The 15,765-nt window shown below is 43.1% G+C and overlaps 1 protein-coding gene across 2 annotated transcripts; it reads left to right on the forward strand.

The window, feature by feature from the left end:
• Positions 1-95: 95 nt before the first annotated feature.
• On the forward strand, positions 96-15,180 carry LOC145493296 (dynein axonemal assembly factor 8-like). Of its 2 annotated transcripts, XM_081472727.1 has the most exons (13): positions 96-311; positions 1,178-1,375; positions 2,579-3,151; positions 3,746-3,810; positions 4,037-4,829; positions 5,731-6,532; positions 7,069-8,807; positions 9,430-9,622; positions 10,043-10,137; positions 10,831-11,178; positions 12,098-12,183; positions 12,901-12,970; positions 13,823-15,180. In XM_081472727.1, the coding sequence occupies exons 1-13, from the start codon at positions 129-131 to the stop codon at positions 13,898-13,900; spliced, it is 5,223 nt and encodes a 1,740-aa protein (XP_081328853.1). In that variant the 5' UTR covers positions 96-128; the 3' UTR covers positions 13,901-15,180. The 2 variants fall into 2 exon arrangements, with proteins under 2 accessions (XP_081328853.1, XP_081328852.1); XM_081472726.1 differs by having other exon boundaries at positions 12,901-15,180.
• Positions 15,181-15,765: the final 585 nt, after the last annotated feature.

Consider the following 15,765-nt stretch of genomic DNA (forward strand, 5'->3'; position numbering starts at 1 on the left):
AGGGCCTGGTTAGAGTTACCCCTTGTAAAGATGGCGTCAGACTTCGTCCAGGCTGCGAGATCTTTCTTATTGTCTTGTCCTTTTCTGGAAATATAACTTAGAGATAATTAAGCTTTTTCTAGTAAAACATGTGGAAGTCAGACGAGATTGTCTCAAGTAGCGATGAGAGCTTTGAGGAAGAAATTTCCACCAGTAATTCTGGAAAGTTTGACAGTGCCACTGGTGCATGTAAACTGAAATCTGTGTTTGACGATATTTTTGCCGATATTCAAGCCAATATTCCTACGCTGGAATTGGAAAACTCCTCAGAGGTAAGTGAACAGCAAAATTAAATTATCTAATGGCTGTTTATGTGTAATTTTTAGTCTTCACGTCCTCGTACATGAACGGGCTCAGCCTGCATCGGGTGCGTTTAATGTTGTACGTTGCTTAGGCAACGTTTATAGGAAGAAATGAGAGAGCAAGCCTCCTTCTGCTGGAGCAACCAGCAGTGATAAAATGATTTTTCCGCAAAACGCGATATTTCTTAACTCACTGGGGAAAATGGGAGGCATTGGTCATAATTATTGTCTTTTCAAAAGAAACTGTCAAGTCATTCAAAAGCCTTGAATAAATTATGCGCACTCGTTAGAGTAGCCCCCATTTTGACTTGGTTTAGGCCTATAGTCTTTATCAACCGCTGTAATCATCAAGGGGCATGATATATTTTCTTTCCAACTTACTGATGTGACGATTTTTAAAGTAGACTTTTTTCTTGGTATGTCAGCAGACCTTACCCCTCACCCTCAGGGACTCTCCCATGGAAAAATAAAGGCCATGGTTTTTAAGAACCAGATAATCTCGGAAAGGGTTTAGAAATAAGAGAGTTTTGGTCTACAATGGGGTATCACTTAACAGAAAATTCCTAGCAATTAACACTTGACATACAGATAATTGCAGCAGCTATAAAAGCAACTGACTGAAATAGTGATGGAACTGCCTAAAAATATGAAGTGTGGGATAGGGTAGGGATTTTTCGTGTTTAGTTTAGCTACATTTTAAAGTGTGCCGAACGTGGTCTGGTATCCTGTACACATTTTTGTGTTTCAGCAGGACACTTCCACCCAACAATTACTATGCCCTTAACCTTACGTCACCCTCTTCATTCTAATTATACAAAAATGATTTTTGCTTTAAGGAAAGCGACAATGATGAAGAGCCAGTCTTGTACACAAGAGAGGCATGGCCATTGTCACCAAACATTGCATTACAAACAAGCACACCCAGTAGTAAGGTAAACAATTCACCTGCAGCCAGTGCATCAGACAGTGGACTCTTCCTTGCCAGCACAGATGGACACACAACGAGTAGTTCATCAATTTCCGACTGTGAACAGGTTTGTTCAGAATAATTAATGGCATAACCTCCAAAAACAAACATATCTTTTCACTGGAATGTTCGTGTTCTTTCTTGAACCACAGGAGAAAGAGATTCACGCAATTCAGGCTGGACACTCTACCATTATGCTGTTACTAAAAAGTTAACTAGAATCTTGGAATTTGCTGGACTATTTTCCTCTTTACCTATAATGTTCATGATGACCTGATTTTTATTTTGTTGTTTTTGTTTTATTAGTGCATCGGTCCTGTAAGCTAGCTGGTGCGTCCTGTAGACTCTGCTTATCAAGTCTATGGGACACACTGATACCATAGCTAAGTGTGTCGTCCAAGTAAAATAAACTCTGTCTATGTCTATGTCTTACCCTTGAAAAATGAATACCCTGATGCCATTCTTAGGGTGCATTTCTTTAAGAAAATCCAAGATTGGATTCATAAATCCGAAAGAATTGGAAAACAGATTTTGCGTTTCTTTACAGAACAGATCAATCCAAGATCTCTCAGATTATGGTGCATCAAAGGAACCAGAGAATCAATTCCCAGTGTGGATTCTTTGGTTCCTTTGATGTACCATGATCTGAGAGATCTTGGATTGATCGGTTCAGTAAAGAAACGCAAAATCCGTTTTCTGATTCTTTCAGATTTATGAATCCAATCTTGGATTTTCTTAAAGAAACGCACCCTAAGTATGGCATCAGGGTATTCATTTTTCATTTAAGAGGTTAAAAAGTGTGACGAACACCCCTGTCCTTTTTATATGGGATTCTTTTGCACTCCCTCCCAGCGGGAACCCTATAAAGATCTCTGAAGCTGCATATTAATAATGCACAGTTTTACTTGTCATTGACTAAATTAGATCAGAGGGCTAATAACTAAAATCAACCAATCAGATTGCTCCTTTCACCTGACCTTCACCTACCTCCTTTTGCCAGAGTAGCACATAAGGCCTCAGATTGCTCCATTGCCGGTATAATAATCCCTCAATATTCTTTTATTGCTTATGTTAAACTATAAGCAAGTAGCTACTGACTAGGTTTAGTAGCCACCTAGACTTCAACTAGCACTGGGAATATATAACTACATGTAACTTCAAGTCACACTATTAAGTAATGTTTTCTCATAGATGTCAGAAATCGGACAATAAAGAGTCTGGAACTGGTAATGCACCTTTCTGACGAGTTTATCTGTTATGTGCCTTTCAGGATAGTATTGAATTTCTTGGCAGTTCACCTTCATTGCTCCCGTCTACCCTTCAAACCAAGTTGGTTGCATCAATTCCCACACAGACAACCTGCACTGATGAGAAACCTTCTAAAAGGCAAACATCTAGGGGCACTGCTCCTGTTGTTGAAACCTCAAATCACCCAATTGACCAAGAAACTGTTGAGCTGAGATTTGACCTGTTAGAGCACTTAAATCTCGGTGATTACCTAGCTCGCACTAATGAAGTCACTGTGCCACCAGTGTTCCCACCCATCTTAAGTGATAGTAGCAGTGATGATACTGATGATGGCACCAGCCTTATGGAGGAACTAGTAAGACTGAGTAGGAAGCAACAGAGCAACGCTGCACCAGAACCTGTCAGTCCAGCTGATCACCATGCAAGAGGCTTGCTAGAGAACAAGAACGGTAAGAAGCATGATGTTGGAGTGATGAGTGGTCCATCTGTGTCCTCCAGAGGGGTCACAGCTAGTCTGGATCCTTCAACTTCAAGCAGGTCAACAAATACAGTGTTCTTGGATTTAAGAAGACAAGAGGAACAAAATCTGACACAGGTGATTCACACAAATATAAATTTAATGTGATTCTTTCATACTAGTTGGGGGAGATGCAGTGGCCTTATGGTGTGTGTTTTTCTATCCTGGTGAAATCCAAGACTTGCCAAGATGCTGCGATCCTTGTTTCAAAATCCAAGACTGAGGCTTGAATGATTTTAGATTTCGAGACTACAAAAACACACAATAATAAGACTTCAGATGACTCCTCACAAGATCCCAAGACTTTGAGATTAGGTGAAAAGTTTGCAACACCCACAATTTTCTAAGTACCATTCAGCCAGGGGTTTCATTAATGTTTTCAGCAACAGGACAACTGGTTTTCACAGGTGGGCAAAACTTTTTGAACTGAACTTCTTTATAAGAAAACATTTCCTCTAGATGGTCATACCAGGTGGCCAAAATCATCTTCACGACCAGTCCATTTGCCTAGTGCCCAGCCCTTAATGAAACCCCTGCATTCACCACCCCTTCCATACCAACCAACCAACTATCCCTCCATCTAGGGACTGCGAGCATTAAAATGAATTCAATATGAAGTAACACTTGAGTAGTATATCCTTTAATATCAGTTTTGTGTTCTGTTTGGTTTAGAGACACCAAGCACTGCCATCATCAATATGCAGAATACTTGGGATTAGTCATGATGCACAGTCTGAGTAAGTTATTGGATTTCCTAGTAAATTGTTTACATAGCTGAGGTTCTGAGGGAGAGGGGCAGTAGTTGGACTCTACCCCCCTACTCCTACCCTTTTTTTTTTTGTCCTTGGCCTCGCCCCAGTCTTCCCATAGCCAAAATGCGAAACTCTCATTCCTTATGGGAATGCTTACTATGCAGGCTACAAGAGATGATAATGTATGGTGACACAGTTTCTTTTCTTTAAGTTTATCTAGTAGTTCAGATGAGGAGGACGACCTTCAACACTGGCAGGATCAGAGACGGAAAGTCAAAGAAGCTTCACTTTCCTGTGCAAGACAGAAAAGTGGCCACATTAGCCACAGTGAAGCAAAGAGACAACCTGTAAAGCACAAAAATACCGCTGAAGAACTAAAACCTGATCACGAGGAGAATACTGTAAAATTAGATAAACCAGTTGTCGAAGACATCTCTAGGGAAGTGAACACTCACAAGAGTTTTGAAATTGCAAAGGCACTTGAAACGCACAGCTTAGATAATGTGCGGCTCAACCAGAAGAATGAGCAGGAAGTGGTCAAAGATCTCAGAGAAGTTCCTGTGAGACAGGCATGGACGGCTTCGTCTGTTGGCTACAAGGACAAACCTTCAAACGATACTATCTGCTCTGTAGGTGAGACCAAGACAACAACAACAACAACAATACATGCGCCACCACAACAAGAGATTTCCAACTCTACAGCAAAACAACAACGTTCACAGGTGTCATCGCCAAAGAAGAGTACCATTGAACTTATTAACAATAAGATATCTACAGAGAAAACAGATCAATTGAGCAGTGTTGATATTGAGATTAAGAAGGATTTGAATTCTGCAGTAAATGAAGGGCTCAAGAAACCAGGTGTAAGACATAAGCTAGTGTTGACTGAGGAGGAGAAGGCCAAACGGCAAAGACTTCAGAAGAGTTTACAAAATCTCAAGCCTCAGCTGTCATCTCACAAGCATCACTCAGCTGCACCTTGTACACCTGTACTCTTTCATGAGGTAACTTGTTGAGCTCAAAATTAATAAAAAATGAGAGAAATTTTCATCTGGCAAAGATTTGGAAAACTAATGGCACCGCATTAATGTGGTTTTCGACAGCTTTCGTTTGAATGGTCACACTCTAGGGTTTCATTCACAGACGCATATTAGTTAGAACCTCCTAAGTAGAATACAAATGTGCACAGAACGAGGACGAATGTCTGTAGCCTGCGAGCAGGATCTACTGTGTGGGTTTCGCTCTTAACTTTTTGCTTTGGCGCGCGAGCGAGTTTACGAACGACGCGTGGGGGGCTGAACTTGTCTAACACAATTTTGACTCTGAAAGTCCCATAGTCATCTTTTTGTTTAGTCTGATTCCCAGATCTCTTGGAACAAGAGTATTTTCTGTTTGGACAACACGAGAGTAAGGAGACACGTCTCAAAATCAGGATTTTGGGCCAAAAAAATCGTGAAGTAATAATTCTCTTATTAGAAATTTTAGCGTATAGAATCCCTGACATGTTTACTTGTTTAGGTTGTGATTCGTCCGTCAAGCTCGCCAGAACACTGCAAAAATCGTAAAATATGCAGTGACTCTACACGCTAATGTGCTCAACAATCTATATACCTACCGCGTGACAATGCAGTTGTGACACTATTATTTGGATGGTTTCACACTAGTTTGAAATTGGTACCTTAATATATTATCACAAGAATGTTAGAGATAAAATTGTATGTTCTTCAACTCCCTGAAATCCTGAGAGACAGACAGACGACAGACGGACGGACGGACAACCATTATTTAATGTCAATTAAAATTAAAGTTCAGTAGTTTATGGGCTGGTGCCAAAAACACAGAGATAGCCTTGCTACATGTACGAGATAAACAGTTTATATTAAATTTGTCTTCCTTTCTTCTCAGGAAGCTTCTTATGAAAGCCACGTTTTGAGTTTACCACGCCTTGATACAAACACACCATATCTGCTGATGAGTGCTAAGCTGTCCAGCTGTGGGGAATTGACGGTCATCCGTCAGGGAGCCAGAAGCGGAGTTACACCAGACACACACTGCTTCTCAAACCTGGTAACCTGGCTCGCCTGTCTAGTTAGTCCCAGTGTGAACACTACAGACTACGCCGAGATATGCGGAGCACCTTTCCATGTTGTAGGCTTACAGCAAAGTTGGCACGAAGGTCAGCTCAAGATGGACATCGGTATTTGTACCCGGACCACTGAGAAAGGCGAACAGTCGAGCGTTAACGATGGAAAAGGAAAAGCTAAGAACAAAGCAAGCAATTCCTTTAGGCACGCAGTAAGTAAGTTTCTCTCCACGAACACACTCCATAGTGTGTACACTCGCCTGTCGGAGTGCACTCCCTGCCCGCTTCAGTACCTCGCGGAGTTATCGATAAGCAAAAGGAATTTATCCACACTACTAACAGTCAATCCAGACCCTGACGCCATGCAGCGCGTGTTCGCAGCTAAACCCGGCTTCTTTTGGCAGACCATGGAGATGGGAGATACACCAACTGAAGAAAAAACCTCTGCTAGGCTCTGCCAGGGACCCGAGAGTCAAAACACGGTCATGCTGATGCAGTATGCTGTGTTCCACCAGCCTTTCTGTTTGCTAGACGTGTTGATTCGTGTTCGTAACAAGGCTCTGGATGTCGCTGGGACCAGGCTGGTCTATCAGGAGGAGGGACCCCCACTTGAGGAGAAACCAGGTAGTACTCTTAGAGCAGTGTTCTCTGGCATATAAGAAAAAAAAAATCTTTTTAGCTAACCCCTGGCAAAACGGCTTTGCGAGCAGTCGCGAGTAGCCCCAAGTAGCCGCAAGTTGAACTTGCGTAGAGACGTGCGTTGGGTGGCCAAACGGACTCGCAAGTTTCCTCGCAAGTACACGAAAGTCGCGAAAAAACCTCTTTCAAGGTCGCCATTTTGAAAACGCTTGCGATAATATCGAATGGACGTCACTCAACTTGCGTCAACTAAGGTTGGGTGGCCAAACAAAGAAAAACTTGCGTCGGTTTGCGTGCGAATTTGATCTCGACCAAAGTGAGCGCAAGTCATCCCAAGTCAACGCAGGACCACACAAGACCACGCAAGGCCTGGCCAGACGGAGTCGCAAGTAGACGGAAGTTTTCAACTTGCGTCTACTTGCGATTCCGTTTGTCAAGGGCTTTAGTTTACTGTGTAGCTTTTATTCCTCTGTATTTTGATTTGCTCTGCGTTTCCTCGATTTCTTTCTTTTTCCTCGCAGCTCACGGATCAGAGGTTACTACTGACATACCAGTTCTCGGGGAAACATGCACAGGGTCCCAGATCCCTCTTTTGGTTCTTGCGTTGCGTGGGCCCAGGGCCATTTCACAGTGGCAAGACGAGGTGGGACCCGTCGATGCCAAACTCGCACAAAGAACAGATCCCAAGTCATTACGGGCCCTGTACAGCCATGGGGCCAAGGAAGACCATCTGTTTTGGTGCCCGCGAAATGTGCAGGGTGCGGGAACCGAGCTAGCCCGGTGGTTCGGTGGACGGGTCCCGGAAAGTGGCGTTATTAACATTGGATCTAGCGAGCCTGCTGTGACAATTGATGAGAAACCTAAAGGTTCTTCTGGCAAAGGGCGAAATGCCAAGACCCAGTTACTCACGAGCTCGCTCCACAGCACCTGTAGACCACCGCCGTATTTTTTGACTGCTTGCACCGATACTAGCGTGTTCTTCATTGTCTCGCCAGCTCTTCCTGTTAAATACCTCGGTCGTGTGATGTGTCTTTGCTTCGAGAGAGGTTACTGCACGCAGGGTATCAAACGTGTGCATTTGAATACTAACCGTCTTAGTGGCCTCGGACTTGCACCAGACCAGCTAAACGTGTTCTGCCCCAAGCGTGTTACCCAATCAGAAAGCGCCTCTCCTTCGGCTTTACCAGTGGCCTCTACAGTGCTGTTACTCAGAAGAGAGAATGCACTTCACCACACACTGCCCGTGGTTAAATCGATCGTGGACTCCTTAGCGGACACCAGTTTGTCTCAGTCATGCTTTCTATCCATTCCTTACAGCGACTCCATGTTAAAGCAGCTTGGTGGAGATTTTTCTATCACACCAGACCCGGCTGCTTATCCCGTAGATCTACTTAGGCATGCGTTTCACTCTAATCCCGAACTCGAACAGGTATGCGTCTTGACTCTGCTGAGGGAGAAGGCTTCCATCTCGGCAGGCTCCATCCTGAATCAGCTTTTGCTTGAAAAAGAATCTCAGGAATCGGAAAAGGAGAAGTCGAATCCTTACTGCGGATTTGAACTCTTGGGGCTCAAGCTTCTTACCTCGCTTTCGATGCGCCAAGCTAAGGAGTTCACGCCGTGCAAGATTGGAGATGGTCTGTGGAAGAAAAGTCTTCACATCTTAACAGCGGGGCCTGCGCTGGTTTTAGCGCTCAGAGGTGTAAATGCGTTTGCTCGGCTACAACGCTTTGTGGACTGTCATTTGGACTCGTCAAAGTCGAAACGCGCAACGGACAGCATTTCCTTTGACTTGCTCATGTCCTGCACGCCCGAACTAGCGTGCAGACAGCTGTCAGTCATTTTCTTTGACAGGGAGTTGTTCTCTGATCAATCCGCGCGTCGAAACCTTCACCTGCTTCCCCCTCCCCGGAGAGTTATCAACGGTGTTTGCAGTGGCAGTAGTGAGTCGCTGAACGAATCAGACACGCTAGGGTCGTCTCCCAGCAGGAAGGCGAGGAACAGGCGGGTTGGATTGAGCAAGTCTTCTCTGAAGCCATCTCTAAGTAGGGTGGAGACGTTGTGGTATGCAGACATGTCGGTCGTTCAAAGCCTTCTGGAGAAGCCTCGGGTCATACCCACTGTCTGTGTGCTGAAGCCACGCACCGCTCCCAAACATCTTGGTAAGGTGCTCAAGCGGCTGGGACAGGAAGGGTTCTCCGTGACTGGCATGAAAATGATGATTCTTTCCTCTACAGAAGTTTCGTCGTTGATTGCTGAAAAGGTAACTTAAGTTGAAGAATTGGTAACTTATTAACATAATGGAAATAAATTGGGATATTGGTTTGGCATATTTTCGGAATAACAAAAGTAATAATGTACTCACCCCAATTACGAACAGAATAGCCGCAATAGAAATTCAAGTAGTCGAGTATTTGGGAATGAGCGTACCTCCCAAACGAACGCTTACCTGCACTGATTCACTCATTCCAATTATTCTTCCTCTGGATTGATCCCAAATGAACGCACCCTTAGAGAAAAAAATCCTATTTCTATCCTAATTCTGTCCATATCTCTATCAGATCATATTACAGTTTGGAAATGTTGGTTTTTGAGAGGGGAGAAAAATCGTAGTACCCGGAGTGAAACCTTACTAAACCCACATGACTTCTGGCTGGAATCCGGCCTGGACCACATTGGTGTAAAAGATGAACAAGTACCTAGCCCAAGGGTCTATGCTTAACTGCACTTATTAGCCTGTCAGTAAGCTCGCTTAGCAGGTCTTGTTAGTAAGAGATCTTGCTCGCATGCTAAACTACGCCCACCTTGCTATGATTATTCACCACGCATTTGAAGACATTTTCATTTTATTTGCACTCAATATTCAATCTCTGTCTTCATTGCAGGAGAGCGAGCTAGAGCGTCACGTGTGTCACATGACCTCCGGTCCGATAGTGGCTCTCTGTCTGCAGCGTGAGAATGCTGTGGGGCGTCTGCTGGAGGTACTCGGTCCCAGTGATCCTCGTGCAGCAAGGAAGCAGTCCCAGTTCTTTTTGAGGGGTTCTTTTGGCGAGGATTCCATTCAGAATGCGTTCTACGGTACGTTTACGAAAACTTGGTCAATTTTGGTGAGGATTCTCTTGAAAAGGCGTTTGTTAATCGTTGCTTACCTGTATTATTTTCTACAACGCTTTAGTTTAATGTTAGTGGAAGTGGAAGTAAGTAGATGGAATCGTATGAATGCGAGTGCAAACATCTTCGGTTATCTCCGAGTCGCTTTCGGAAATCTACGGAAATGTTCGGAAGATCTTCGTGCATCCAAGTCTTGTTCGGAATCTTCCAGAAGATTTTGTGCCAAGCAATAAACCAGCTCTATATCTCGCGAAGATGCATTCGTTTCCAGTGGTTTTAGTTAATTATTAATCTATTCCAAGAGCTATTACTACTGATGAAAACGATTTTGGCAGTCATCTAAAGAAAAATGGTGTCTTACTACATTTCCTATCCTTTGTGTCTTAGGATCAGAAACTTACCAAGAGGCCATCAGAGATATCAAGCTGCTTTTTCCTGAGGGTGTTTGTTGTCCTCCTTCTATGGACCTCAAGGCTGAGGAGGTATATTTTACTCGTCCATACATTGTTCAAGGAATGTGTACGCACCCAAACAAATTTCCGGTTCTTAGTGTCGAATCAAAAATAGCACTTGTGAGTCACTTGTGAGCATTTACTAAGTCGCTTGGTTTATGTTTGCGTCTTGACATCATGTTACTCCCTGTTGCTTAGAAACGTCTGTCACATTAATCGCAGGCTCAGACAATTCGCAGGTACGTCTAGAATAGCTAATAGACTCGCTTCCCGGGTGCTCTCTCTTGCACGCCCCACAAATGAGATCAAGACACTGGAGTTTGCATGGTACTTACTTTCCCAACACTATTGTTTTAGTGTGACAGATGAAGACTAGCGCAAGCAGAGGTAGAGGAAGCAACGTGGTGTGAGACTGGATAAGACAATTGATCATGTTTATGTGCGAAATCGGACGATTAGAAGAGGGGGTAGCAGGTTGTAGGTGTCCGTGGCGAACCTCCACCGTATTGTGGAGGTTCCCCCGCCCCCCTTTTCTTACTCCATGAGCGAGGACGAGAAGTCATTATTTCACTGATTGGCCTCAAAAACTCCGAGGGTCTGGAAAGGAGCTTTTTTGTCTTACAAGAACTTCGTGGGCTGTATTTAATTTTTTTTTCGGCGTACAGTTTAAATTATCTCTTAGTGTGGAAAAGATACTCAAGATTTGCTTTGTTTGCCTTTTAGATTCCTTGTCTCGCTCTGGATGAAGTTTTCAGCGTGACGGCCAACAGAGCGCTTGTGGAACTCTCTACAGAGGAACAGAGTAGAGTGGGCTGCAGCCCTGGCATGACCCTGTTACCAAGTTCCTTACTAGAGATCAACTGTTTACTATTGCTACCGCAGCTGCTGGCTTGTCGCTCTCAGCCAGGCCGACGAAGTAACATCGTCTATGCTGAGATCGTGGAGGCTTTGCTGACTGCAGGGTTTCACTTCCTTGGTTTGAGAATGGTGTTACTTGGAGTGGCTGAGGCTGCCGACTGTGCTAAGCTATACAGCAGTTGCCTTCCCGCGGATTGGAAACCCCATCAGCTGGTGAGAGACTTCTTTGTATGAAAATATTGTAAAAACGAAACATGTCTATCCAGGTACTTTCGTTAGAAAGTTAGGGTAATTTAACACTTAGCACTTAACACCTCGCCACCCTGGCCACCCCTGCTTACCTCACCACCTCCGCCTCCCCTGCCACCCTAGCCCCCACCGCCACCCAGGCCACCCTCACCATCCTGCCCACCTTCACCACCCTGGCCACATTTTACCCTTGCCCTTGTTTGTGTCCTCTAGACTTTGCTGCCGAGCTGAATTTTAATATATCCAAACAGTCTATGGTGACCTACGGTGCATAATATATGAAGTACAGAGCCTTCCCTCGTCTGTTACCGCTAACGTCAAACCGCATCTTGTTCATGGACCCTTCTGTCGATTTTTAGCAGACAATATCCTTCTTTCGGATACATGCCTAGTTTATTAAATTACTAAAATAGCTGAATCACTGCTCTGCGTAATTTATCACTATCCCCTGCTGCAAGATTCTTCCAGTTTATGGGAAACAAAATTAAGTGCCATTGTGCGCAAAATGGCTGAAAATCAAGCCAACAAATCAATTTGAGTTTGTGAAGATGGTTATGTTCAGGGTATCATTTGTGGATCATGGATCTCCATTTATGCTTAGTTTGGACAGACACATAATCTGCTGTGTTAAAATGAGTAGAATTCCGAGGTCTCACAGTTACATCGGTCGTAGACTTCAAGTCTAATAGCTCAATTTAAAGCTGGCAATTTTTACGTGGTAGGCATTATTTGAATACCGGAATTATAGGCGAAATGTTTCGCCGCCTACAAACTTCGGTTAAAAATGTGACCTTTACTGAGGTGCCTTCTACTTGCTTTAGCTGACTAATTTTGAACTACGAGAAATAATAATTTGGTGAAAAAAGTAAACTTTGCTTTATAGGCTGGCCAACTGTCGAAGTCACCTTGTCTTGCAATGGCTGTCTTACGTGACGGTGCAGTCACGTGTTACGACACGTTATGTGACAGGTAAGGGACGTTGTCAAATTGAACGTGGAGTACAGGGAACAAAGTGCTTGCTTTATTGGACATTTTCTGTGAAAAGGAAAAAAATAACTGTATCAAGATACAGATTCTCCTTGCAGGTCCTCGTACATTTATTGTGACAACAGTAGGGAGAATTTTCTATACTATTATTTCTTGAGTGCTTGAATTTTATATATATGTTTTGAAGAGAAGTTGTTGTCTGATCTCTATGAGCCATTGACCTCAGACTTCAGAACTGTTTATTGTCTAGTGCGCAGTTTAGTTTAGTGCTGATAGTATGAACGCGCTAACGAGTACAAAAAATCAGCTACTGCATATGAAAACGTTACCTCAATTTAGTCTCCCTAACCTCAAATAACAAAGGAATCAGATTTGCGATTTCTAAGATCGGGTTGAATAAAAAGACGGTATTGTGCAGTATCTTGGGGTATTTTTACCAAGCCTTTGTTTTTTTTTTTGACTGATTCACCCTGCGAGTTTGCCAAACAAAACAAAACACCTCGATCAGTAAAAGTGGTAATAACTAACTAGTTTCTTCTTTTCTGTCTTATTCGTTATGCGTGGCTATGGAGACTTAGAAGAATGTGGACTTGATTTATTTTTGTACGCTTTTGTTCTCTACTGACAGGTATTCAATAAAAAATGATGATAATTTTATTTCAGTTGTCGCCACTAGACTCGCTCTGTTTTCAATTACAGCTCGCCCAAGCTGAAATCTTTAGCCGCAAATGCCGGAACGTTCATGTTGGCAGGGAAAACGCTAAAAGAGGTTAGTGCCAGAATATTCCAAGAATGTTCAACAGTTGACCACCTCCCAAGAAATCCGTTTAACTCGCGTCGCTTCAGCTATTGCTAAATTCTTTCTTTTCAAATACCGGCCCCAGCTGGCTTGACGCCATGGACTAGCTTTGTAATCAGAAGTTATTCCAGGCACATAGTATCATTCAATCACTCAGTAACCCTCTTAATAAAGATACCGTTCTTGTGATAGCGATATCTATGAAAATTGCGAAAAATTCTCCCTGAATAAAGCCTTTCTTGGCGCATATATTCTCGGCGGAGGGATTGGCATAATATTGAAAGGAATTTTGCCTTCCTCAGAAAGGCTTGTATGTACAAGCGACATTTTTACTAAAAGATCTCAGATGTGTTTATTAATACCGCAAGGTAAAACGCTCTCAGTTAGAATAATGAAACGAAACCCAAGCCAGACTGTAACGTCCATGAATGAACATCAAATAAATAAATTTAATATTTAGTGAGGAAGCCGCATCAACCCTCGGAGCAAGGCAAGAACCAACAACAAACTCAACCCACGTATGACACCGGGCCGAAATCGAACCCGGGTTACTGTTGGTGGGAGGCGAGTGCACTCGCCACTGTGCAAACCCTGCTCCTCATCAAAAGTCTCTGAATAAACGGTTATTGTTAATGGTAAGATCAAATAGTTATTCAAAACTAGTTATACAGTAGGGTCAACAAAGTCACGAGGAATAAAACTAAATCTAAACTCATGATTAGCCCATGGGCAAAGTGGACACATATTTTCACAGATTACTCTTCTGTATCGTGTTTTTAGCCTAACTAGCTCTGATCTGTAGTTCTTTGTATCTGTTTGCAGGCAAAGCGCATGGTGGAATGTTTCTTTGATCGCCTGACTCCCAACAGAAAAGCCAGGATAGAACTCAACACACCCTAAATCGCCCGCGCTATTCAAAACAGGGCCAAGGGCAAGCATACAAAATGTGAGCGGATCTAGACAATTGTGCGGCAAGAATTCGTGTTAAATAGATCCATTTGTGTCGGCGGATTAGAAAGCAATTGCTGGAACATCAACTTGAATGGCTTGCCGGATATCTAAATCTGTACACTTTACTTCTTCTTTGATGGTGCCAACTAACCAACCCACGGAAACATTAAGAATCCGATGTTCGACACTTATCCTTTCGCAGACAAACCATTTGTTTACCTGGAGTCAAAATAGACCTTCATCGTGTAAAATTTCGTAAATTCTAAGATTTCGACCGTTTGTGTGGCCTCCTTCTCTCGAAAATTTTCCCCACCCAAGTATACGTTTGTGTAGGACGGTCTGGCGATTAATTTTGGAACGGTTATAAACAACCGTTCGCCGGATTCGATAGGAAAATGGCACACAGTCAAAATCAAAACCTATTGAGTACCTACCCCTCCCCCTAACCTCCCCTTGTCCTCCCCTTGTCCTCCCCCTATCCGCCCCTATCCGCCCCTATCCGCCCCTATCCGCCCCTATCCGCCCCGGGGCCCGTTTCTCGAATTCGCCGGAGACTTTTCGGGCCCGCAAAACCATTTTTTTAGTTTAAATCTGTATCTAAAGAGGTGTATACGCCTGAAACTTCTTATATGAAGAGAACCTCTGTTCATATTAAGAATATGTGAATAAAACAGCTCTGTAACTTTCCGGCTGCGACCACTTTTCGGGGCCTTCGAGAAATGGGCCCCTGGTTTGCATTTACATCCAAACATCTTCACTCGCTTCTCTTCCCCTCGCTCTGTTTACGCGATTTCCTTATGGCCGGTGGACTATGTATATACAGTCAGCTCCATTGAGTTCGAGTGCTTGTCCTTGAATGCCACTTGAAAAGAATTCACGCATCGTTTCCCGTCCTTTTGTAACGAGGTAATCAAGTTTTTTCCCGAATGACGGAGATGCATTCTTGTGGTTTGGGCCTCTTCTGCTGGTCAAGCTTTTTTTTTTTCAATGGCAGTATTTGAAAAGTGCTTCTTATTTATGAGCTTTTCTTAAATTGGATGTGTGGTTTATCTTGGAGAGTATTTATATTTGCACCCTTGATTGTTGTACAACAGCTCGATGAATTAGCCCTTAGTATCGAATTCATGCGCTTCGCAGATTAGCATTAAAGTAATTCAATTTTTGTACGTGATAAGGCGCATTTAGCCTTTGTATATTTTAGTAAAATGCATACAAATAAACACAAAAACGTGTTAGTTGGCGTCTTTTATCGAGGGTCAGTGATTTCACAGTCATCTTACATATGTAGCTTGTTCAATTGTTTAAAGGGAGACGAAAAATAGTGGCGGTTATATTTTGTCTACCGTATCACGAAGCCCATCAAAACACCCACGGCTTGAAACCGAGCCGACAGTATCATGACTGTTTGAATTTTTGTGTGAATTCTTAGATGCTTTCAATCTTAAATTTACAAGTAAATACACCAATACTATATCAGCAGATTTATCGATGGCGCATTTGACAGTGGAACTTCCATCGATTTATCAGGCTGAAATTCAGATACCTGTATTGATCCTCAATGGAAACCAATCGGTGAAATGGAAAAGTGAAAGCGGACATTGTCTAGCTAAAAAAGAGATTGAATTTAGGTTAATTTTATGCTATGCCTGCTTTAGAACTGACTAAACGTGTAAGTATGCCATGCCAATACTATCTTCAGTACAGTGACTACTTTATCTCCATAGAAAGCTAGTGATTAATGTTATCTTGAAAATATACGTAAACCACTAACTATGCGTAAACGAATACGATAAGAAGCTCAACTTAGCCGATAA

Source organism: Orbicella franksi, chromosome 7 (assembly GCF_964199315.1).
Source record: "Orbicella franksi chromosome 7, jaOrbFran1.1, whole genome shotgun sequence".
Classification (NCBI taxonomy): domain Eukaryota; kingdom Metazoa; phylum Cnidaria; class Anthozoa; order Scleractinia; family Merulinidae; genus Orbicella; species Orbicella franksi.

Bases quoted from the DNA above. Each gene is read 5' to 3' on its own strand.
- LOC145493296 (XM_081472726.1), top strand. From the start codon at position 129: ATGTGGAAGTCAGACGAGATTGTCTCAAGTAGCGATGAGAGCTTTGAG. The intron at 312-1,177 runs GTAAGTGAACAG...TTTTGCTTTAAG, and splicing joins AATTGGAAAACTCCTCAGAG to GAAAGCGACAATGATGAAGA. The intron at 12,184-12,900 runs GTAAGGGACGTT...TTTCAATTACAG, and splicing joins TACGACACGTTATGTGACAG to CTCGCCCAAGCTGAAATCTT.